The sequence below is a fragment of the Poromitra crassiceps genome (genome assembly GCF_964638095.1).
Source record: "Poromitra crassiceps genome assembly, chromosome: 4".
Classification (NCBI taxonomy): Eukaryota; Metazoa; Chordata; class Actinopteri; order Beryciformes; family Melamphaidae; genus Poromitra; species Poromitra crassiceps.
In genome coordinates, this window is record NC_139626.1 from 60,954,617 (window position 1) to 60,981,194 (window position 26,578).

The 26,578-nt window shown below is 43.7% G+C and overlaps 1 protein-coding gene across 1 annotated transcript in view; it reads right to left on the reverse strand.

Moving 5' to 3' along the window:
* The window catches only part of usp34 (ubiquitin specific peptidase 34), a 249,063-nt gene extending 226,647 nt beyond the window's left edge, over positions 1-22,416 (reverse strand). Inside the window, 2 exon segments of the mRNA XM_083636161.1 lie at positions 2,997-3,087; positions 22,345-22,416. Of these exon segments, the coding sequence (XP_083492287.1) occupies positions 2,997-3,087; positions 22,345-22,387 (134 nt within the window). The 5' untranslated portion in view covers positions 22,388-22,416.
* Between the last annotated feature and the right edge of the window lie 4,162 nt (positions 22,417-26,578).

Here is a 26,578-nt window from a genome sequence, read left to right on the forward strand (position 1 = left end):
GATTAAAATGAAAATCGATTAAAAATCGGAGAATCGATTTTTTGAACCCAGCCCTAGTTATGATTGATATGGAGCATGAAGATATATGTTATGATTGATATGGAGCATGAAGATAGATGTTATGATTGATATGGAGCATGAAGATAGAGGTTATGATTGATATGGAGCATGAAGATAGAGGTTATGATTGATATGGAGCATGAAGATAGATGTTATGATTGATATGGAGCATGGAGATAGATGTTATGATTGATATGGAGCATGAAGATAGATGTTATGATTGATATGGAGCATGAAGATAGATGTTATGATTGATATGGAGCATGAAGATAGAGGTTATGATTGATATGGAGCATGAAGATAGAGGTTATGATTGATATGGAGCATGAAGATAGAGGTTATGATTGATATGGAGCATGAAGATAGATGTTATGATTGATATGGAGCGTGAAGATATATGTTATGATTGATATGGAGCATGAAGATAGATGTTATGATTGATATGGAGCATGAAGATAGATGTTATGATTGATATGGAGCATGAAGATAGAGGTTTCGTCTGGACGATAGAAAATGTATTTCGTATGATATGATGCTCTATCGTTTATATCGTTGTGTTGCAAATCACACTCTTTACGGCAATATTGTCCGTCGTTTGGATGACGCTGTGCTTTCTTTTTTACTCACGTCCACAGTCCACAGTCCACACACGCACCAGACTGTGTCAACAAGCCCGCTGCGTCCCTTTATAAGTGGCACAAATCAGCCGTGAGTAGGCTAAAGAGCAGGGAGAGGTTACCTCCATTCCGTCCGCCTAGTCTACCTAGGCATTTGCGCTGTGTTAAGTCCGCGTTTGATCCATATTTGCGTGTGTCCTAACGTTAAACCTGGCAGAACATCTCCTCTCATCATCCCAAGGAAATCCCTTGAGGGCTGACAACAAAACATCTATCGTTAGCTTTAGCTTTTAGCTTTCCCTGTGTGAGTTGTGTTGGTTAACGTTGTTCTTCTTCTACCGTTTTATTCTTCTTCTACTGAACATGTAGGTATTTTGACATTGACTAAAGAAATACTGCCGCCTAGTGTCAGCTTTTAGATATGATTCCAAATTAGTGCTTAAATCAAACATCAAATGCTAGTGTCCTCTTTGAAAATCGAACTGCCCTGCAACTAATTATTATTATTTGTGTTGTAAAGAATAGCCATGCTTATCTGTATTCTGAATGCATGTATCCTTTGTGAGGTTTGACAACATTTTAACACGTCAAAAAAATCTATTTTTTTTTTTTTGACGGTGGATCGTTGATCTGGCCCTTTTGCATCTCCTATTATAGTGTTAGAGCCGCCGGGCGTGTGCAATCCATTCCGCCGACCCACTGAGTGGAGACGGTGCTCAGACTATTGAGAGCCAAGCAAGCCAAGACAGCAGCATGGAAGCCATTATCATGAAAATGGATGGGGCGAAAACGCTTTCGTTTTCGCGCTGATTGCTGGCGGTGCGGGATTGCAAACTTGCATGGTGGATTGCGGATGGAGCACACTTTGAGGCACGCAGCGTAAATATGACCAGAGTCGCAGGGGCTTCATCGGAGCTCTCGGCCAGGGCTCCGGGAGGCGGGCGAGTCCAGCCGGGCTTCCTCGGGGAGCGGCCACGCAGACAGGCACAGCCAGGCACAGCCGCACAGCGGCAGCGGGGCAGTGAGACTGGCGACAAGCTTGTGGTGCAGCAGGCCATTTTGCCTTGCAAAATAGCACCAAATTGGAAACGGCCATAAAAGGCTTTTAGAATGGGATTTTCAACCCATTCTTTTTTGTTTCTTTTTCGCTCTAATTTAGAGTAATTTAATTTCTATTCAGAAATTTATTTGAGAGGTCGAGAGTATGAGAAAGTGCATTTGCACAGGTAGGAAAGTGCTTGTGACACGGCGCTGCAGCCAAGAAGAACGCCCACGGAGGGAGGAGTTGAGCAGAGGGGAGTTTCCTGCTGTTATGGAGGAAATTACTGTTCAAAACTATTGTTTAGGTCTTACTGATGCCAAAAATGAATGGTTAAAGTGACTGTTCTATCGAATTTCACAAAAAGCCGTTTATCTCTGAATAAATTTTCAGACGCTGAAACCATGCTGTATTCAACTGCTAATGCTTACATAACTACTAACTCTACAAACTAACTCTTTTAGACAGAGAAAGCACACATTCTATTAGTTATTTTTAGATGATTGGTGTTCACGAAGTCCTAACAGAAAAGAATCCTCGGCTCTTGTAAAATGAGCCTAGAATCCTCAAAAAAAAACCTGGCAGAACTTACCTACAGCATTGAAAAAAGGCTGGCAGTCAATGTGTTAACTGGTTCAACTGCTACATAAATAAATGGCCATGTGGTCATTTTATATAAAGTAAACTATAAATAGAATTTACAGAAAATATGCTATATCGTGATCGTGATATATATCGGTATCGGGATATGAAATGACTTATATCGGGATATGAGATTTTGGTCATATCGCCCAGCCCTAATATGGAGCATGAAGATAGAGGTTATGATTGATATGGAGCGTGAAGATAGATGTTATGATTGATATGGAGCATGAAGATAGATGTGATGATTGATATGGAGCATGAAGATAGATGTGATGATTGATATGGAGCATGAAGATAGATGTGATGATTGATATGGAGCATGAAGATAGATGTGATGATTGATATGGAGCGTGAAGATAGATGTTATGATTGATATGGAGCATGAAGATAGATGTTATGATTGATATGGAGCGTGAAGATAGATGTTATGATTGATATGGAGCATGAAGATAGATGTGATGATTGATATGGAGCATGAAGATAGATGTTATGATTGATATGGAGCATGAAGATAGATGTTATGATTGATATGGAGCATGAAGATAGATGTTATGATTGATATGGAGCATGAAGATAGAGGTTATGATTGATATGGAGCGTGGAGATAGTGGGATGTGCTTGGTAGACACACTGACCTCTGGGTCCAGGAGCTGATGTAGCCCAACACGCGCAGAGCATGCTCCTTCTTCAGCTGGAAGCCGCCTTCACTACCGTCTGCATCCGATACTGAGGAGAGAAGACACAGAGCGTTCACACAGCAGCTCACACATAGAAACATGTTGTCCCCAGCACTTAAAACCTGCCTGGTGTGTGTGTGTGTGTGTGTGTGTGTGTGTGTGTGTGTGTGTGTGTGTGTGTGTGTGTGTGTGTGTGTGTGTGTGTGTGTGTGTGTGTGTGTGTGTGTAAATAACCTGCCTGTTGTGTGTGTGTGTGTGTGTGTGTGTGTGTGTGTAAAAGTAGACAGAACAGCGTAGCCCTGTTTATGGATGGGCATTTCTAGCAAAGTCGACTATTCGTCGAAATATTGAGTCAAATGTTGCATCATGGTCTACCCTGATTCTAAGTATAGTTGAATCATAGTCTCCCCTGATTCTAAGTATAGTTGAATCATAGTCTCCCCTGATTCTAAGTATAGTTGAATCATAGTCTCCCCTGATTCTAAGTATAGTTGCATCATAGTCTCCCCTGATTCTAAGTATAGTTGAATCATAGTCTCCCCTGATTCTAAGTATAGTTGCATCATAGTCTCCCCTGATTCTAAGTATAGTTGAATCATGGTCTCCCCTGATTCTAAGTACCGTAAATTCCGGACTATAAGCCGCGGCTTTTTTCCCGTTTTTTGGCTTTTTTTGGCCCCTGCGGCTTATATAACGGTGCGGCTTATCTATGGATTTTTTCCAAAAAAACAACAACACAGGTGGTGTTGTGTTATGTTGTTTTGTTGAAATGTTAATAAATGGGAGCTTCCTCAAACAGCCATCTCTTTCCCGACAATCCCCTCTGTGCATGAACCCTTACATATGGTAATTAAACATTTAAACATTAAAACACAAAAAAAAAAAAAAAAAAAAAAAAAACCCATTAAAACACCTGCGGCTTATAGTCCGGTGCGGCTTATATATGTAAAAAACAGTCAACTTTGCAGGTGCGGCTTATACACCGGTGCGCCTTATAGTCCGGAATTTACGGTATAGTTGAATCATGGTCTCCCCTGATTCTATGTATAGTTGAATCATGGTCTCCCCTTATTCTAAGTATAGTTGCATCATAGTCTCCCCTGATTCTAAGTATAGTTGAATCATAGTCTCCCCTGATTCTAAGTATAGTTGAATCATAGTCTCCCCTGATTCTAAGTATAGTTGAATCATAGTCTCCCCTGATTCTAAGTATAGTTGAATCATAGTCTCCCCTGATTCTAAGTATAGTTGAATCAGTCTCCCCTGATTCTAAGTATAGTTGAATCGAGGGGTGGGCGACATGACGATCTTAGATCGTTAACGATCCGACTGGCTCCACGATCTGCCTTTCCAGAAAGATCGTTAGAATCGTGCTACATGCAGTGCACATTCTATCAGTTGCATTAAATTTTCTGTCTGAAAGATGACTCCAAAGCCCCCCCCCCCCCATTCACAACACAGAGGAGGAGTTGGTTTGACTTGTCATGTGAACACACACACACACACACACTTAACGTAGCAGGCTGGCATCTTTGAACGAGTTCAAAAATAATATAATAATAATTAGCCGACATCAGTGGCCAATGTCGCGTTGCCTCCACAGTTCAGACTTAATTCTTCTGCCACGCTGCCTGCTTGGTACTGTCGCTGACGAGAGAGAGACGTGCTGCTCCGTGATATGATAGCGGTTCCCTCGCTGTGGTAAGAAACACAGTCCAGCGATGGGAGTCGCAATAAGTTACGTTTACTCATTTGCGCGTGGCTCATTAATGCCGCCACCTCTCTCATGTTGGAAATATTGAATGTTTTGCGGCATAACGACCTTGTTCACCTTCGGTGATCAAATGGTATTTTGGCATATTGCAGAACCAGACCTTGTATGTTCAATAACAACCTGCATTTTGCTTGGTCTGTTGCAGTTGCCCCTGACATGATGTAGGCCAGGGCTGTTCAACTAAATTGTTCAGGGGGCCACATTGTCAGAAACCTAAGGGGCCGGGGGCCGGACCCCGAGCCATTATATCGTCGCTGTGCAATGAAAACCACTTAAGTCCATTTTTTATGATTTTTACTTTTGAATATAAATGGAATATATCCATTCTCCTCCATCTACTGGCAGGTTTTGGCGTCTAAATGACCAATAAAAACACGTTTTACTGGGTAAAGTATGTAACACGTACCACCATTGGATGCTAGACCCGCCCCATCACATCACGTATGTGACAGTCAGACCTCCATGCTCCGCCCCACCTCATGAGGACTTCCCCAGAAAAGTGACCAGGCAGCTGCTGACCCGAATGCCGGCTGTGTTTCGGCTTGGTTTTGTGTGATTCTGGCATCGTCTGACGTAAATAGATCAATAAGGTGTTTTCGGGTTGTCCTTGGGCTGCAAACTCATTTAAAGTGTGCAAATCGCAGTTGTTTCTGACAAGAATAATGTCACGTTACTCCGGGACTGCTCAACCCATGACAGAGCCGACTCTCCTCGGCTTGGCAGAGTGAAGCTCTCCGCCCGCGCGTCCCCGCTGCCTGGAGCACAGCGGCTCGTGCGCGCTCTCTAAAAGGCAGGCTCCCACACGCTGCTGTCTGGCCGCCAGAAAGTGCTCCAGACTCCGTGTGTAAATCCTGTAACAGCATTTGAGCTTATTCAGGTGAGATATTTATAATGTAATGACACATTCAGCGATAAACTGTCTACAATGAAGACATGTGTCAAATATGACAACGTGGTGTTCAGTATTTTATGAGCACGGGGTTTTTCTCATTTCCTGAAAAGTTGGCGATTTGGAGATAAGTGGCTTTCATTGCACAGCGACGATATGTACACTTGACACAACCCGCCACCACATTTTCGCAGCCGTGCTGGAACTATTATTAAATATTAATTATTAAAATGCAATGAAAGTGATGGGGGTGAGGGAGCACCCCACCCTTCAAATACTCTTTGAGGAAACTGTAATCAGACAAGCTAGGAAGATCATTGCTGACCCCTCTCATGTCTTGTATTCAGAATACGAACTGCTTCCATCTGGCAGGCGTTACAGAGTCCCAATCAAGAACAAAAAAAGACACCTCAACAGATACAAATACTCTTTCATCCCCATATCAGTCAGTCTCCTAAACTCAGGTCATAGGTAATGTATTGTTGATTGTACTGTAAATTATTGACGTTTGCACCTTGGTTGTGTGTTTGCACATGTCGGCACTGGTGTGCTATGCATTATTGTTTTTTGTTGTTGTTTTTGTTATGGCACTGTGTACCTATGTGGCAGCCTGTATGTCCAAGACAAATTTCCCTCGGGACAAATTAAAATAATCTTGAATCTTCTTGAATCTTGAAATAGGGGGTGCTGTAAGGTAATGGAATCTCGAGGGCAGCGTCGAAGAAAATTTGATGTTTTTTGGACTTTTATCCATATTTAGAAGAATATTTCATTTTAAATTAACATTAGGATTTATACTGTTGTGATGTCATTATTCAGTATCTTCTCCTTTTCTCACTCACTTTCATGTAACCACCTGCTCTCCCTTTAGTCGTTTTACACTACAACAGACAGCAGCAACACAGGCATAAACACTGAACTTATTATTATTATTATGGAAAACCAGATTATGATGAAAATCAAACACTGTAATGTAACAAACAAGGAAAGATGAAATAAAAAAAGCTTCTCCCTGGCCAGTCATAGATCTTTGTCCCCCACCCAAAAAAAAAAATTATAATAAAAAAAATTATATCAAACTGGCGGGCCGGATCAAAATTCAAACAGGCCGTATCCGGGCCGCGGGCCGCCAGTTGAATAGGCCTGATGTAGGCATACAGCCTATTTCTCCATTAACCAAGCGGCTGGTCTGTCATCGAGTTTATGGAACCGTCAGGCCACCACCCAAACTAGTTTTCAGTAGGGATGTCACGATATATCGTCCCACGATATATCGTGACATCAAAACGTGACAATATGTATCGTTGAGATGAAATCTCATATCGTGAGAAAAAGAAGCTGAACATGGTGGTTCACTGATCTGCACCTGATCGCATGCTCACTCTCCTTTTCATTGCTTTGTTTGAACAGACGAGGGACGTTACAGACACGGAGGATGAAAATGGTGAAATGACTCAAATTAGCGTGGAGGATGCCCCCGCAACTTACAAATCGATCGCAAAAAAAAATATTGTTAAAATATTGTATCGTAATCGTGAAGCCACTATCGTGTATCGTATCGTATACCTAGTGTATCGTGACACCCCTAGTTTTCAGGTAACGTTATTGAGCATGTGCCTGATCGTTATTTCTTTAGTCTTTCACAAACTATGGGTCGAGTTTGGGTCCCAGGGAGACCAAATTTATCTTTTGGGTCCCAAGATGAAAAGGTTTGGGAACCCCAAACATGAATTATTGTAAACTCAGCGTAAAAAAAATGAACGACATGAAAATATTCATGAAACAAATTTCCAGGGCCTGGGAATTGTATTTTAAATTGGACTTTTCCAGGTTTTTCATGACCGTACGAATCCTGAAATTAGTTTGGATGTGCTTGTACTGTTCACTGTTCAGTTAAGTTGCAAAATAGTCTTAAAAAGCAAGATGAAAAAGAATCGTGATAAGATCGTGGATTGTGATCCTCCCTGAAAGAATCGTGATATATTTTTGCCATATCGCCCACCCCTACTTGGATCACTTGGTTTGACCAAGTAAAACAATTTTTATAAGCATTTTAAACAAGGGCAATGGAAAAAGGAATGGCGGATGAAATCCCATGGAGAGGGAGAGGGGGTGACTTTGGCACAGACCCAGACTACGTTAGCCACGTTAGCTTAGCTTCCCGAACGAAGCCGAGATAGCCCATGGAACAGCAGACAGAATATCAGCTTTTCTTCATGCAGTAACGAGCCTTGAACACTTTTCCTTGTGGTGTTGCTGTCCAAGTAGGGCTGTCACTTTTTCCCAAAATGAAGCTCGAACGAACTTCGAATTGCCCACAAAATGTTCGAATATATTCAAAGTTTTTTGGTTAATTAAAAAAAAAAAAAAAAAAAAAAAATTGCAGGCCAGGCCACCGGGCATCGGCTGACGTGCCCAATTATGCAGTCCGCGCCTGCCGGTTACATCGTATAAATATATATAATATAATATAAAATATTTAAAGAATATTTTTAAAAAATCCTCAGCTGTCCTCATGGTCCAGTAGTCAGTCAGCTCCTCTCCGCTGCTGTGTTAGCTTGGACGCTCACAGTCACAACACATTCGAATTTCGAATAAAGAGTGACAGCCCTAGGCTTGGGTGGTATTAAGGTATTATGGTATACCGGGGTATTTAGAAATACCCAAGGTATGATTTTCAATACCGTCAAAACCGTCTTCTATCTTTTTTGTCCTGCCAAACTAGTCGCAAATATCCTTGCCTGTGCTGGGCTTAGCCTGAATTATTTTTTATTAATTTCTTCTTCTTTGACCCCCCCCCCCCCCCCCCGCCATTTGTAGGCTACTTTTTTTTTTACCTTATTAATAGGCAAGCATATACGTGTTACAAGCAAGACTATATTGTTTAAAACCACTTTCAGGCAGCAGAGCAGAAGTGAAACTTAACTCCGTGAAAGTGAAAGCAGGAGGTGAGCTGCTGTTCAGAGATGAGGCTTAATGTTTACAGTGTCATTCGAGTAGTATTTTTGTTAAGTCAGTTGCTGGGGTTTTGTTAAGTCAGTTGCTGGGGTTTTGTTAAGTCAGTTGCTGGGGTTTTGTTAAGTCAGTTGCTGGGGGTTTTTGCGTTTCAGAGCTGTGTGCGTCCAAGTAACCAGCAAGTTGTTTCATATTCGTTGTCGTTTGCCTCGGAGTGACGTTTGGATTGTGTTCCGCATTGCGGTGGACTCGTCCGCCATGTGGCTCCTCGTCAATGCTAAATTGCAGTGCCCGTTCGCCGTTTACCGATAGTGCCTTGATTTGACATTTATTTATTTATTGTTTTTTTTCATACTATGCCAACTGTTTGAGATATATATATTTTTTTCAAGATTTTTGTTTTTATTGTCACTCCGTAGTGCAAGTATCACGTGTGAAATTCTTGTGCTGTGGACTCCGTTTACAACATAGTACAAAAAATAACAGGGCATATGGGTGCAGGATGATGGGGGCGGTACTACCAAATATCAGTTCACATGATATAAAACGGTACCTCATTTCGGTACTTGAACGCATCTGAGTAATAGAAGAGAGTGGGTAAAATAGAAATTCCGACGGAACCTTAAGGCAACACGCGAGAGCGCGTTACGTCAGTACGTCACACACCTGAAACATCAACAAACAGGACCACCCGAAAATGTGGCTACACTTTACCAAGATACACTGGTTGCAACATGTGTGATGTGAATTGCAAAGCTGGCCAGGGAAACACCTCAAACTTGAGGAAGCATGGTCAAACACAAGATATATTTAGCTAAATGCTGAAGACTGTAACGTCTTAGATAGGCTGAGGGTGAATGAAGCAGATAGCCTAGCGCACCGCAGCTAACGTTAGCAGCACCTCCTCAGCTGTAACGTTGAGAGGCATCGACTTCTACAACATCAGGTAACGTTATTTAATTAGCTATCGTAGGGCTGTGCGATTAATCGATTTTGAATCGTAATCGAATTAATTAGTTAGGACGATGTTAAAAAAATGAAAATCGTAAAATCGATTTTCACTTTAACTAGGGTAATTACGTTACGCAGGCGGCTCTCTCTCATGTACGCATGCTGCTACTTGTCCATTCTCCCCGCTGTAAAGTCTCTCTAGAGGCTGTGATACTGGCTACTAAAGACAGCAGCGCAATGGACTTATTTCAACACCAAACACCAAAAAGCACAGAGTGAGCACTGAGCGCAGCTTGTTGCACTGCGGGCTGTAGCCTACAAGATAAGATTGCCACAACACACTCACGCGCGCACACGAACACAGACGTTATCACCGGACGATGAAACGTTGCCTTTAGTTTACAGTTCACATAATAACAAAACAACACGTGAGGCCACTGAGTACTGATAGATTGGCTGTATTCATGGCTGTAACTTAGCAGCCTCAGCTGACTCACCTGTCCCTAGGCTCTTTCATACACAGATCGCGGAAAAATAGCCGTTTAGGAGTCCCGTAAAGCCAGCCGCCTCGCCACAGAAATTGCTTTCACACGAGCCAAGCAGCACGGCCACATTACCGTGCTGCTCTGTACTTTCAGGTGAAATCCCCCGCTCCCGCATTGAAAGGCGAGCAGAGGGATTTCCAGCTCCTCCTAGCCCAAATTAATATTTTCATAGGTTAGTGTAGCCTAGGCTACTGTATGATGAACGAATTCAATTCAACAACAGACTTTCCTCCTTCTCCTAGTCCGCTGAGGAGATCTGTATCGGCATTTTCATTGGCTGTTTGCCGATATCATAACTTAATAAAAAAATGCGCTAATTTGCGGCTGCTGCACCTGGAAGAATCCCCTCCTACAGTAGTTCTGTGTCTGGAGCAATGTCCCGCCCACAGCGCTATCTGATTGGTTACACATCAAGCAATAGCCTATCAGAGAGCTCAGAGATGAAATCTTGACACCTCACCTCAGTGCTTTCTGTTCAGCCGCAGCCTGCATTAGACAGGGGGACAGTGCGAGGCTGCCTGAAGCGAGAGCAGCGGACTAGTTGGCTGTTGTAACTGTAACACTCACACTGTGTTAAGGTAAAGCAGCAGATATTGTCATGCCAAAGTTGTAATAAAGTTAATATACATAATAATTACCTACGCTGACATTGCAAAAACACCACGATCTTATGAGCGATTCGTATGAAGCGCTGCCTCGCACAGTGTGGTGTGTGGAGATAGGTCTGTCTATCAGTCTACTTTTTTTACTTTCACTCGTCACTTTCTTGATACATGAGGTGATTTCCCATGTAATTTTTTTATGAATGAGCTGACCATTCGCACCTTTTCCGGCTCGCTGCGACGACCTTTCAAGTGGAGGCGGGTTGTCCGCCAATACGGCGATGTGACAACCTTTGGTGCCGGGACAAAAGGCGTACAAGAATTACCCACCAACGCGCGTTTATGCCTTTCACATCGGAGCCGCGAATCCTAATTTCCGCGCATTTTTCGGCTTTCATGGCCGGTGTGAAAGACCCTCCTGTGTGTCTGAATTTCCCCCTAACTGCTATCGCAGTTCCACGCATTCCTGTTGTGACTTTGTGTTATTCTAGTACAGATATAACTCCGAGCACGGGTGGTCGCTTAGACACTGCTAATATAATTATGTCACGGAGGAACACGCAAATCCACCAGTGTCAAGTTAGCAAGCAACAGCCAGGAAGTTAAGCATAGCAGCGGCAAGCTAAAACAGGAAGTTGGGGTGTTCTGCCTTCAGAGTAAAAGCGTAAATTGTCAATTAGGGAAAAAGAGCTCTGTAGGGCAACAAATGTTTAGAGAAGTATAATAGTATAATAAATCGAAATCGAAATCGAAAATCAAGTTTTGAGAGAAAAAATCGTCAATTTTAGTTTTAGGCAAAATCGCACAGCCCTAAGCTATCGTTAGCTGGATAAGTTGTTTCACTGCCGTTGTGGTTGTTAGAGATAACGGGGCTTTTCACTGTCTTCACAACGACTGCAAACGTTACTACGTTAAACGTTAAACGCTAACGTTACTCTTGCTGCAGTAATTGTCAAGGGTTCAACAGAATGTATTTCCTCAGCCTGTATAGTAGCTATCAACATAAAATAAAAAGCATTTGAGAGCTTAAACCCGTTGCTTTTTATTTGGAAGGGTTACATTTGCCATAATCTTTATTAACATTTCTTAAAATGCATTAGAATATTTTTATTTTTAGGGGTTAAAGATGAAACCTTTTTTTAATGAACATTAGGGCAAATATAATACGAAAAGCCAAAGGGTTAAGCTCTCAAATGCTTTTTATTTTATGTTTCTATGTGCTACAGGGCCTGAGATATGAAGGCTTTAGTGAATACTGACCGCTCTCTCTGAGAAGTTTGGACTTTTTTTTTTTTACAACTGTAATTTTTTTTGTTATTAGAGCGTGTAAAGTACCGAAAATGGTACCGTTTTGGGTACCGTACCGAATTCCAGGTACCGGTATCGTACCGGTATCGGTTCAAATGTGAACGGTACCCATCCCTACGCAAGCCTAGTTTCTACCGTTTCTATCAAGGAGCTGCTGGGTGCTACTGTCTTCAATGCTCCTTGCGTGAGTGCGTCACAGCGTCACATGACATGGAGCGTCACATGGACACCTGCTGCTCTGAAAGAGACAGGCGCCGGTAAAAACAATTGAAAACATACTTGACAAGATCGTCAATAAACGATTTTCGACTCTCAGTAATAAAAGTCAACCCCCCCCCCCCCTTTCGTTTCATTTAACGTTTAACGTTAGTGTATGAGAACGCCTGCAGCGCAGCCAGACACAGACAGGCATCATCATGGCAAGCACAAGTTAGCTTCCTCATCCCTTCGCTGTAAAGTCTCTCTGAAGGCTGTGGCTAGTGGCTACTAAAGACAGCAAACTTATTTCAACACCTCTGAAAAAGCACAGGAATGCGAGCAGCATGTTGCGCGCTGCAGAAGATAGCACGAGCCACAACACGCACACACACACACACACGCGCGCGCACACGTTTCACGAACACATTATCACCGGACGGTGAAATGTTGCCTTGGACACATAACAACACAACACGTGGGGCCACCGAGTAGCATAACGTAGCATCAACGTTATGTTTCCAGACTCACCCGGTCTGGTCTGTAGCCTACTCGTGTCAAGTGACTACGTTACAACAGCCAGGAAGTTAGGCGCAGTGCCTTCAGAGTAAAAGCGTAAATTGTGTCATGAGGAAAAAAATATTTTTTGAGCTGTGCAGGGCAACAAATGGTTAGAGAAGTATAATAGTATTAAAAATTCAAATTGAAAATCTAATTTTGAGAGAAAAAATCTGATATAGCCTATATATTTTTTTTTTGCTGATCTGAAAAATCCGTGATCCGTGGCTCAAAATCCGTCACGCGATCCGATCCGTGGGTTTTCTGATCCGTCCCAGCCCTAATAAAAATGATTATTTGAAAATTCATTGCCCATCCCTAGCCCTGTTTATCTTTGACAGAAAGTAGTCTAAGTCCCGACGCTCCAGCAGGTTATATTTTAACCTTTGTTACCCAAAAGAAAGGATGACCAAACACAGCAGCGGCCTGTTTCATAACAGATCCACACAGTCACACCTGGAGGCTGTGTTTCATATCAGATCCACACAGTCACACCTGGAGGCTGTGTTTCATATCAGAACCACACAGTCACACACACCTGGAAGCTGTGTTTCATATCAGAACCACACAGTCACACCTGGCAGATGTGTTTCATATCAGATCCACACAGTCACACACACCTGGAAACTGTGTTTCATATCAGAACCACACAGTCACACACACCTGGAAGCTGTGTTTCATATCAGATCCACACAGTCACACCTGGAAGCTGTGTTTCATATCAGATCCACACAGTCACACCTGGAAGCTGTGTTTCATATCAGATCCACACAGTCACACCTGGAAGCTGTGTTTTATATCAGATCCACACAGTCACACCTGGAGGCTGTGTTTCATATCAGAACCACACAGTCACACCTGGCAGATGTGTTTCATATCAGAACCACACAGTCACACCTGGAAGCTGTGTTTCATATCAGAACCACACAGTCACACCTGGAAACTGTGTTTCATATCAGATCCACACAGTCACACCTGGAAGCTGTGTTTCATATCAGAACCACACAGTCACACCTGGAAGCTGTGTTTCATATCAGAACCACACAGTCACACCTGGAAGCTGTGTTTCATATCAGAACCACACAGTCACACACACCTGGAGGCTGTGTTTCATATCAGAACCACACAGTCACACCTGGAAGCTGTGTTTCATATCAGAACCACACAGTCACACACACCTGGAAACTGTGTTTCATATCAGAACCACACAGTCACACCTGGAAGCTGTGTTTCATATCAGAACCACACAGTCACACCTGGAAGCTGTGTTTCATATCAGAACCACACAGTCACACCTGGAAGCTGTGTTTCATATCAGAACCACACAGTCACACCTGGAAACTGTGTTTCATATCAGAACCACACAGTCACACCTGGAAGCTGTGTTTCATATCAGAACCACACAGTCACACCTGGAAACTGTGTTTCATATCAGAACCACACAGTCACACCTGGAAGCTGTGTTTCATATCAGAACCACACAGTCACACCTGGAAGCTGTGTTTCATATCAGAACCACACAGTCACACCTGGAAACTGTGTTTCATATCAGAACCACACAGTCACACCTGGAAGCTGTGTTTCATATCAGAACCACACAGTCACACCTGGAAGCTGTGTTTCATATCAGAACCACACAGTCACACCTGGAAGCTGTGTTTCATATCAGAACCACACAGTCACACCTGGAAGCTGTGTTTCATATCAGAACCACACAGTCACACCTGGAAGCTGTGTTTCATATCAGAACCACACAGTCACACCTGGAAGCTGTGTTTCATATCAGATCCACACAGTCACACCTGGCAGATGTGTTTCATATCAGATCCACACAGTCACACCTGGAAGCTGTGTTTCATATCAGAACCACACAGTCACACCTGGAAGCTGTGTTTCATATCAGAACCACACAGTCACACCTGGAAGCTGTGTTTCATATCAGATCCACACAGTCACACCTGGAAGCTGTTTCATATCAGATCCACACAGTCACACCTGGAAGCTGTGTTTCATATCAGAACCACACAGTCACACCTGGCAGATGTGTTTCATATCAGAACCACACAGTCACACCTGGCAGATGTGTTTCATATCAGAACCATACAGTCACACCTGGAAGCTGTGTTTCATATCAGATGCACACAGTCACACCTGGAAGCTGTGTTTCATATCAGAACCACACAGTCACACCTGGAAGCTGTGTTTCATATCAGAACCACACAGTCACACCTGGAAGCTGTGTTTCATATCAGAACCACACAGTCACACCTGGAAGCTGTGTTTCATATCAGATCCACACAGTCACACCTGGAGGCTGTGTTTCATATCAGAACCACACAGTCACACCTGGCAGATGTGTTTCATATCAGAACCACACAGTCACACCTGGAAGCTGTGTTTCATATCAGAACCACACAGTCACGCCTGGAAGCTGTGTTTCATATCAGAACCACACAGTCACACCTGGAAGCTGTGTTTCATATCAGAACCATACAGTCACACCTGGAAGCTGTGTTTCATATCAGATCCACACAGTCACACCTGGAAGCTGTGTTTCATATCAGAACCACACAGTCACACCTGGAAGCTGTGTTTCATATCAGAACCACACAGTCACACCTGGAAGCTGTGTTTCATATCAGAACCACACAGTCACACCTGGAAGCTGTGTTTCATATCAGAACCACACAGTCACACCTGGAAGCTGTGTTTCATATCAGAACCACACAGTCACACCTGGAAGCTGTGTTTCATATCAGATCCACACAGTCACACCTGGCAGATGTGTTTCATATCAGATCCACACAGTCACACCTGGAAGCTGTGTTTCATATCAGAACCACACAGTCACACCTGGAAGCTGTGTTTCATATCAGATCCACACAGTCACACCTGGAAGCTGTTTCATATCAGATCCACACAGTCACACCTGGAAGCTGTGTTTCATATCAGAACCACACAGTCACACCTGGCAGATGTGTTTCATATCAGAACCACACAGTCACACCTGGAAGCTGTGTTTCATATCAGAACCACACAGTCACACCTGGCAGATGTGTTTCATATCAGAACCATACAGTCACACCTGGAAGCTGTGTTTCATATCAGAACCACACAGTCACACCTGGAAACTGTGTTTCATATCAGATCCACACAGTCACACCTGGAAGCTGTGTTTCATATCAGATCCACACAGTCACACCTGGAAGCTGTTTCATATCAGATCCACACAGTCACACCTGGAAGCTGTGTTTCATATCAGAACCACACAGTCACACCTGGAAGCTGTGTTTCATATCAGATCCACACAGTCACACCTGGAAGCTGTGTTTCATATCAGAACCACACAGTCACACCTGGAAGCTGTGTTTCATATCAGAACCACACAGTCACACCTGGAAACTGTGTTTCATATCAGATCCACAGTCACACCTGGAAACTGTGTTTCATATCAGAACCACACAGTCACACACACCTGGCAGATGTGTTTCATATCAGATCCACACAGTCACACCTGGAGGCTGTGTTTCATATCAGATCCACACAGTCACACACACCTGGAAGCTGTGTTTCATATCAGAACCACACAGTCACACACACCTGGCAGATGTGTTTCATATCAGATCCACACAGTCACACCTGGAGGCTGTGTTTCATATCAGATCCACACAGTCACACACACCTGGAAGCTGTGTTTCATATCAGATCCACACAGTCACACCTGGAAGCTGTGTTTCATATCAGATCCACACAGTCACACACACCTGGAGGCTGTGTTTCATATCAGATCCACACAGTCACACCTGGAAGATGTGTTTCATATCAGATCCACACAGTCACACCTGGAAGATGTGTTTCATATCAGATCCACACAGTCACACACACCTGGAAGCTGTGTTTCATATCAGATCCACACAGTCACACACACCTGGAGGCTGTGTTTCATATCAGATCCACACAGTCACACCTGGAAGATGTGTTTCATATCAGATCCACACAGTCACACCTGGAAGATGTGTTTCATATCAGATCCACACAGTCACACACACCTGGAAGCTGTGTTTCATATCAGATCCACACAGTCACTCACACCTGGAAACTGTTTCACCCTCCCACTCCTTGTGTAATCCAGACGTTATTCCAGACCGGCTCAAATAAATACACGCGGCCATTGAATTCATCGTCCATAATCTCCAGATCAGGTATCACAGCCAGCGGTGTCTAGCATGCTACAGATCTACTGCTCTGGGCTCTGAAATCTGCCTCGCAGGGCAGAGTTCGAGCTCAGAGCAGTCGATCTACACTGCTCTGAGCTCGATCTGTAGATCGACTGCTCTGAGCTCAAACTCTGCCCTGCGAGGCAGATTTCAGAGCCCAGAGCAGTAGATCTGTACTGCAGCATGCTCGCTGGATGTGTCATTACATTATTAATATCTTACCTGGATAAGCTCAAATTATGTTGTTTATGTTATCGGTCCGACTTGGAAGCACTCTCTGGCGGCCGAGCAGCCGCGGGCACGGGCAGTGAGGCCGAGCAGCCGCGGGCACGGGCAGTGAGGCCGAGCAGCCGCGGGCACGGGCAGTGAGGCCGAGCAGCCGCGGGCACGGGCAGTGAGGCCGAGCAGCCGCCGGCACGGGCAGTGAGGCCGAGCAGCCGCCGGCACGGGCAGTGAGGCCGAGCAGCCGCGGGCACGGGCAGTGAGGCCGAGCAGCCGCGGGCACGAGCAGTGAGGCCGAGCAGCGAGATTCCCATTGTCTCCCATGGCCCAGAGAGGAGATGAGAAGAGGCTGACATAACGTCATTCTCGTCAGAAACCACTTGGATTTGCATGTTTAAACCAGTTTGCAGCCTAGGGATACCTCGAAAACATTGTATTGATCTATTCACGTCAGAGGAAGCCAGGATTAAACAAAACGATATCAGAAATACACAGCGCGTAAAGCAGTGTCTTTTTGATACAAGGTTTGCTGCGGTGTTCGTTGAAATTCCTTTTTCTCCTCCAACGTGCATCAATAAGCTATTTACTTTTGTTTAAGTAATATTATTTTGAAAGTTTTAACAGGAAGTTTCCCAGCTCATCGCGAAAATCTCCTTTTCCTACCTTTTCCATGACCTCACCGGAAGTAAAACATGCAGTGTTTTTTAGTTTAGTTTAGTTTTTGCCCCACATGTAGGCTACATTATTAAGCTTCTCTGGACTCAATACGCCACTGCAGGTGCGGACTGCAACATCGGGCGCTTCGGGCAGATGCCCGGTGGCCTGGCATGGCCTGCAAAAAAAATATATATATATATATATATATATATATATATATATATATATCGATAGTTGGCGTCCAAATATCGATACAATATTGTCAGGCAAAATATCGCGATACTATGGTGTATCGATTTTCCCCCCACCCCTACTACCTGTAGCACTTTTTGTGAGGAGAGGGATCATTAGGTGACGTTAGCTGCAGCTGTTAACCTACTTCAGATCTCTGGTGGTTGGATGGAATTGGTTAGCGCTTCGTTCGAGCAGACTTGTGAAACAAGCGAAGAAGGCTCATTTCCAATAGGCCTACATGTCCGGTATAATCCATTCTGCTTTATGATCACTGTTACAGTAACGCAAATCCACGGATTACAAGGTCCGGTGTTCTGCCAAAAAGTGAAAACTGACCAGTGTCCATAACGTTAGCTGCAGCTAAATAGTGATCGCCATGAAGCAACAAAGTGATTCGTTCTCCACATTTCTTGTGGCCAACGTTATGCGCCAACGACAGTGTAGTCGTCAGTAAACCACGTTTTCAATTAGTTTTATCGGGGGCGTGAGTTGTGGAGAAGCGTGCATCTGTCTTGTGTCGTTAACGGGAGCACATCTCCACCAGTCAATTTTCGTGATGAGCTGGGAAACTTCCTGTTAAAACTTTCAAAATAATAGTACTTTAACAAAAGTAAATAGCCAATTGATGCACGTTGGATGAGAAAAAGCTATTTCAACGAACAAAGCAGCAAACCTCGTATCAAAATACTCGTGATGTTAAGATTACGAGTGAAACTGTGGCTGTAAAGAATTACTCAAAATGAATATTAATGCCAATGTTACAATAAGGGTTTTATTTTGAAAGCCCTAAAGCGGATGACATACTTTTACATTCTGGCTGACTTGACGCCCGTGCAGTTATGCCTGTCTGAAACACAGCCATGCTGCCTGTATAGCCGGATCCACATGACGATGCGTGCGTACCATTTTTAAAGGGGTGGGGCGAGTACCCGAACAGCGGAAACATTACTCGAGTACTGACGTTATGAACTAGTACTCGAGTACCCGAGTACTCGCGCCCATCCCTACTGTTAATGTGGTCAAAATAATCACTGAAGATATTCAAAAAAAAAAAAAAAAAAATAGTCGAATATTCGTATTGGACAGTCGAATCTGAGTCGACTGGCGGAATCCTGAGTCGAGGACAGCCCTAAAACAAACAGACATTCTGCTCTATTCCTGTAAGCTGACCTATTCATGAAGTTCTATTCCCTGACTCTATTCTACTCCGCAGAGAATTGATCTAAAACTCAAATCATATTCCAGAAATCCACCGACCAGCGGGAATGATGGGATACTCTCTCCCTCCCTCGCTGTGTGTACACACACACACACACACACACACACACACACACACACACACACACACACACACACACACACACACACACACACACACACACACGCTGCCACAGCAAATCTGAGGGCAAAGGTCACACAGAGAAACAGCACATGGACCTGCCAGTCTCCCAGACAGAGCTGTCACAGCCGACAGACCCCTGCTGTGCCGGCCCCCTACACACAGACACACGCGCACACACACACACACACACAGACACACAGACACACAGACACACACACACGCACACAGACACAGACACACACACACAGACACACACACACACACACACACACACGAGGGCTTTCCTTCGGCGCATTCATTTCCCAACAGTGAACCAACGCCCTTCATTCTGTCCCAAATCTGGAAAAAAAAAAGAACGGACCAGTTTGATTTTCTCCGGCACAAAGCAGGGAACTGGTGGAAAACGCTTTGGTTCATCAGTCAGGCTATGTGACAACGAGGTGAAAGGGTAAAGAGTTACCAATGTGTCAACAACACACCGCAAATCAACCCTAAACAAACTTTAGTAACCAACTGTAAAACTAAAACCTTAACACAGAAGAACCAACAGTGTGTTCACTCATATTTGTAGCCTTGTGGTGACACTGATCCTCCAAAGGACAGGACTACAACAAATATTGCACGCACGCGCGCGCACACACACACACACACACACACACACACACACACACGAGTGGCAGGTCATGTGGTCATCAAACTCGGACGCTAGAAAGTCGACCATCTCAATAACAAGTGATGTCACAGATTCGGGGCTGCATTCCAGCAAACAGTTACTCTCAACTCAAATCTAAGCTTGCATGATGCAATGTAGTGTTATAAAGTGTAACGCTGCATTGCTTTATGGTAGGAGCTGACCACCAGTGGCAAACACGTCATCTCCGACCTACGTGCGTTTGAGCTTGAGGCTTCAAGTCTCAAATCCGTGGATGCTAATAGCCGTTAGCTGTCTAAGCTAACAGCTAGTAACATTCATGTTTAGTTGTATGGGTTTAGCCAACTATTGTATTCGTATGCTGATTGGTCTGAAGGCTTGCTATTGTTGAAAAGAAAAAGAGTCCAAAATATGTGTTAAATTCTTACGCTCGTGGGCGCCATGTTGAAATGACGTCAAACGACGCGCTGAGAGCAACTGGGGGTTGAGAAATCATCCCCAAGTTTACCAGTGGGAACTCCCGGTTAACATGGCGTTTGATTTGATTTTTGCTAGTAGCAACTGGCAATTTGCCACTTCCCAGTTATAAACGAATGCAGCATAACGCTGCCAACTGGTTCAACGCTCAATCAAAACTACAATTAGGGTGTCATTCAACAGGCAGATGCAAGTTCAACAACACACACACACACACACATCTATACTATAATGTGGCTTATTTCACCAAACGGAAAGCAACGAGTTTATTATCTCAAGCAAGAGATCAACCCCCCAAAGAAGAGACATTTGTTCAGGGTCCCCCTGTATGAAGTCTGTGTCCAAACGCTGTAGTCAGGTGGACATTGACTCAGTGTGTTGACTGTTATAGTGTCTTCCTGCAGCTGCTTGGTTGGTGGACAGTCACACTTCACACAGTTCATAAACAGACAAAATAATGAACCGTGTTACACAAACAGGAAAACGAGAAAAGCCTTGGTAAGCGTTGCAAAATGATGACTTGAAAAATGGGGAGGGTCAGGGTGATAAAAAAAAAAAAAAAACTCTTTGTTCACGGACTTACAAAATCACTTATGTGTAACAAGGCCCAGTTAGCAAGCCTGCACTAACAGCTAGCGAGCTACTACAGGTAATGCGCTATTTAGCATCGCTATCTTTAACATTAGCCCCGTAGCTATAAGTTAACATTAGCCCCCCTGTAGGTAGGCTAACAGGGGGACAAGGTGGCAAGAATGGATTCCATCGCCAACACCAGGCGACGAATAAAGCTCATCGGCACAAACACAGGCCGACCATCATCCATCCGCTGATGTGCACTAACCTTATGCTATGTGCCAAAATACATATGCGCCTCGTTGCAACCGTTACTGTTGTGTGTGTGTGTGTGTGTGTGTGTGTGTGTGTGTGTGTGTGTGTGCTAGCTTAGTGTCGCTAGCTTCCCACTTAACATCCAGGAGTCCAAAAACCACAGTTGGATAATTTACGTGATCAGCCCAGCACATTATTATCGACAGGCAATAGAACTGTGAGAACGTCGCCGTCCACAAAACAATGAGCTGGAGTGGACAGCTAGCACACTGACCTGACCCACAACACATCAAACAAAGTCTGCTTAGCGAACTGTTTTAGCTCACTTCCAAATCCACACAAACACCACCACCCCTCACCATCACCATCACCATGATCACCACCACCAGGCACAACAATGCCTTGATCGGTAAATAAATAAGCGATGACTGAAATGTCAAACAGGTCATTCTAACGAGGGGAAACATGGGTTTGAGCTATTTGGGAAGAGCTTAGTTGAGTGTCCAGGTTCCTCTGTGGCATATTTGACAGACAGGCCCCAAACTGACTGACTGCCAGTCTGGAAGGCAAGAAGACATCTGCATTCACATTTCATCAGATCATCACCACCGCAAGCCGACATTCAAAACATCACTAACTGCAAGACAAGACACACGATCACCGCCATCGCCACAGTCTTGCAAAGTCCCCGGCTCGGCTAGGCCAGCTAGCCGTTAGCCGACTCACCAAACCAAGACTATAACACACACAAAGTTATAGAACACTATTTAGCTCACGTTAGCCGGGGTTAGCATGCTAGCAAGCTTGCAGTGCAGACAAGTGGGTAGCATTTGCTAGCATCATGCAAGCTAAGCTAGCTCAACACCGTCTGCTTCAAAAGAAAACGATGGCTTTACTTACTTTCGTTTAAAACCTCCACCAGCTCGGCGCAGTTCTCACACATTGTTCATGAAGAGAGGGGGGAAAACGGAGTGCACCTACTCAAACCATTGCATTGGGAAATGGTTGGCTGTTACAATTGGTTTTGGCAGCTGCTGGATGTTTTTTGGGGAAAAGGCCCGATGTAAGAAGTGATTGGTGAAGGTTATTCCGCTAAATCGCCGCGCCGGGGGGAGGAGAGGGGGGGAGCAACAAGTGCAAACGTCACATCTATGATCCAGGCGAAGTGGATGGACACAAAAGTAAGCGGCACTAAAAGAGAGAATCGAGTCTCAGTCTCCAGTCTGAGCGTTACTTGAGAGAGTAGACACGGCAGCCATGTTGGAAAAGGGGGGTGGGGGGGGGCACAGCGTGTTGATAGTTCGGGCCTTTCCGCTCTGTCTCCTTCGCCTCGTTCGGCTTTTCCCGGTAGCATCGCGAGAATTCGATGCAACGTATCCAACTGTCTCGCACGACTGGGATAATAACGGAAATATTGTAGGCCATAGGGTTTGTTTGTTTGTTTTTAAGGGGGAGGCGAGCCTCCCCCAGGGGGACTCAAAACAGTTTCAGGGGAGGCTCAGTGAATGGAAGTGGAAAAAATATTCCATTAGTTATTCAAAGTTATTAATTACACTAGCCTACATGTGTGTGATTGGTTAAAGAGATAGTTCAGATATACATTCGTTTTGGGGAATTTGAGAGTTTTTCCCACAGTCGGAACAAATAAATGCCTTCAGACAGACAAGTATTTGGTATAGTCTGAAGTCTATCAAACAGCAATATGCTGTCCGTCCCAGGTCCGTCCCCGGTCCATCCCAGGTCCTTTCTGTGTGGAGTTTGCATGTTCTCCCCGTGTCCGTGTGGGTTTCCTCCCGTCCCACCATCAAAGAAAGACGTATGTTAGGGTTAATACTCCTGTCAGTACCCCTGACCAAGGTACTGGCAAAAGAACTGGAGTTGGTCCCCGGGCGCTGCACTGCGGCTGCCCACTGCTCCTAGTAGAGGATGGGTCAAATGCAGAGGATGAATTTCCCCCCAAGGGGATAAATAAAGGATAACTTAACTTAACTTAATATCAAGCTATCTTGGCACAATTGTTTAGTGTCTAATATGGGATCAAATAACATCATGATCCCATTGGCATCCAGGAAAAGTGAGGTGGGGCTCCTTTTTCCATGATTTGTCTGGAGGGAGGCCCACATTCTCAGACTTTTATATATAGGCTATATATATATATATATATATAACACACACACATACACAGAGATGCTGACGTGATATGTGAACCCTACACTGAGATGAAGAAAGCGCTGCTAAACCCTTACGGCCTGTTGAGAAGCCACTGTGTGAACCTTTCAGCCAAACTAGTCTGACTTCACTTCACTTTAATGGTCCCAGTTACCTCCTGACCTCAACCTGAGGCCAGCAGGCAAGCAAATAAAAAAGGGTGGCAACGTCTGCGCTAAGTCACCCATTGCTAGTGTGTACAAGGGACCAAATAGACATTACCTTGACTGAAGATTATTATACACTCAAAGCTGAAGAGCATGTTACAGTCAAGACCTTCATTATTCAGGTTTGTCGTCAATTTCAGCACAAACCTCATACATTTACCACTTCATTAAAAAATGTCTACGAGACACACGTTTGTTTTCTCATCACTCACAACTGATTTTAGTGTTTCTGTGAACTGTCTTTTTAGCTGCAACCAGCAGCTATATATATATATATACTGTATATAGTGTTGGGAGTAACCAGTTACTTAGTAACTAGTTACTCCCATATACAGTATAGTATAGTACTAGTATAGTATAGTATAGTATATACAGTTAAGGTGTAACTTAACTACCTTTTTCAGTAACTAGTAATCTAACTATTTACTTTTTCAAATTCAGTAACTCAGTTACAGTTACTAAAATAGTAACTGGGCTAGTTACTAGTTACTTTAGGACATGAAAATAACGGACAACTTCAGAGGATTACCCAGTTTCTGATCCTCAGACCTAGTCCGGGGAGAGAGCTGCAGCCAGAGCCCCAGAGGCTAATGACCTTGATAGGCTATAAGCCTCCCCAATAAGCGAATGTTCAATGCCACACTGTGGCACAGCAACACTAACATAATGTGTGCATTAATAACAATCGAAGCAGACTTTTAAAAGTAACGCAAAAGTTACTTTCCCTAGTAACGAATTACTTTGAAGTAACTGGTAACTTTAAAGTAATTAAATTACCTTTTGAGAGAAGTAACTAGTAACTGTAACTAATTACCAATTTTCAGTAACTTTCCCAACACTATAAGTCACTCTGTTGGTCCTCGGAAAGTTCACCACTGAAAATGTCCAGCAAAGACATTATGTCAAAATATGTAGTGCTTTGTATGGTGGCTCTGTCCCCTACACACACTTGGATGGAGCAGAAGCTCAGGTTTGTATTAAAAATATATTTAGTAAAAATCTATCTGAAAACAAAAGAGATACAATGTGGCTGGTCTCCGTCGGCAGACTGGCTGTGAAACGGTGCTGCTTTGTTAAAACAACAAAGTGCCCCATGGAAAACTGCAACGAAGACGAGACCATTGAGCATCTGCTTTTAAACTGTGAAAGATCCAAGTGTGTGTGGGAGAAAATGAAACATATTGGTTTAAATGTCACTGTGAATCATAAAGCTGTCTTTTATGGTGTTTTTACTGAAAAACTGCCTAGACCACACCAGGACTTCTTCTGGTCTGTGATATGTGTGGTGGTGTCCAAGTTGTGGAAGACCAGAGGCCTGTACTACAAAGCAAGATTAGTGGTTTAGCGAGGTAACTTCGGGTTTAACCCTGGTTTAGCCGTACTACAAAGCAAGTTAACTTCTTACCGACATATATTTCCATAGAAACTTATGCTTCACACTTAACCTGGTCCGCAGCAGGTTAAGTTGCAAGGATAAGATTAGACCTTAAATACACCGCCCACGAACCAATCGAATCAGCAGTTTGGAAAAATGGCCAACCCCTTTCTGGATGAGTTTCCCATCTAGGAAGGAGCACGAATTGTAATGTTGAATTAATCAAGGACGAATAATTTAATTAAGCCCTACTTACCACTTTGGAATATGTTTTTATATATTCATTTTAATGCTCTCAAGTAGCCTAGATACATTGTTTGACCCCGCTGATCGATTGCAGCTGAATAGTGAGTGGAGAAATATCACTAAACCGCACATAAAAAGGTTACATAAACGTCTCCAAAGCGCACAGCGCCATGTGCGCAACGCAGCTGAGACTGACGTTGGGTTGGAATTGAAATGGTCATAGCCTACATGCTAGAATAGCCTACTACATCTAAGCAATTTAATATGGGATCACCTGCACATATCATCATCATGATGATTAATCATCTTAATCATATTAAGATTATTCATATCTAGGCTACTCCTGCATTTTGCAGCTGCAACTGTGTTGCTTTTGGCCTGTATGATGTGATTGAACTTCATATTTCCAGCATCATATGAAATATGGAGATATGCGACTCTGCTGACAATAGCCTAGCCTATATAGGCCTATGTGACCACAAAATAGGCTATTTTTTATAAATGAAATCTATGCCCGCATGTACCGTGTCGATTCAGTTCAGAAGCATTTTTTTATTTTATTATCATTCTTTTTTTTATTGATTAGCCTATAGGAATTATTCAGTCAGTGCGACTAAACACATCATGAGATCATTATTATTCATTGAGCCTAAATGGTCTATACATACGGATTTTGGACTGAGATAGATTACACATTGCTTCCACAAAAGACTGTAGATAGAGAGCTGTAGATAGCCTACGAAACCGCTCTTCAAAGAAATTACTGGTGTGGATAAAAGTGGTCACTTTAGACAGTCATTCGGGAACAGTAATAATATCCAACGCAGATTTGTATTTGCGGTTTCATTCAATGAGGAAATAGGCGTGTCTGGCGCTGTAGGAGTTTTGGAGCAGTCCATATTGCACTGTGAATGGCAGTTGTTAAAAACCACGCCTCTTTTGCGGGCACGAGCTCCAGTGCACGGGCATTTTCATGTGCACGAGCTCCCAGCTAGATTAGAAAAACCTGGTTCGCGTTAACGAGTGGCAATCGACGTTCGTAGTACAAGTTAACTACAATCGAGCTGATCTGGTTTAGTCAAACCAGATCAAGGGACAGATCCTGGATCTTCTTATCCAACATTCGTAGTACAGGCCC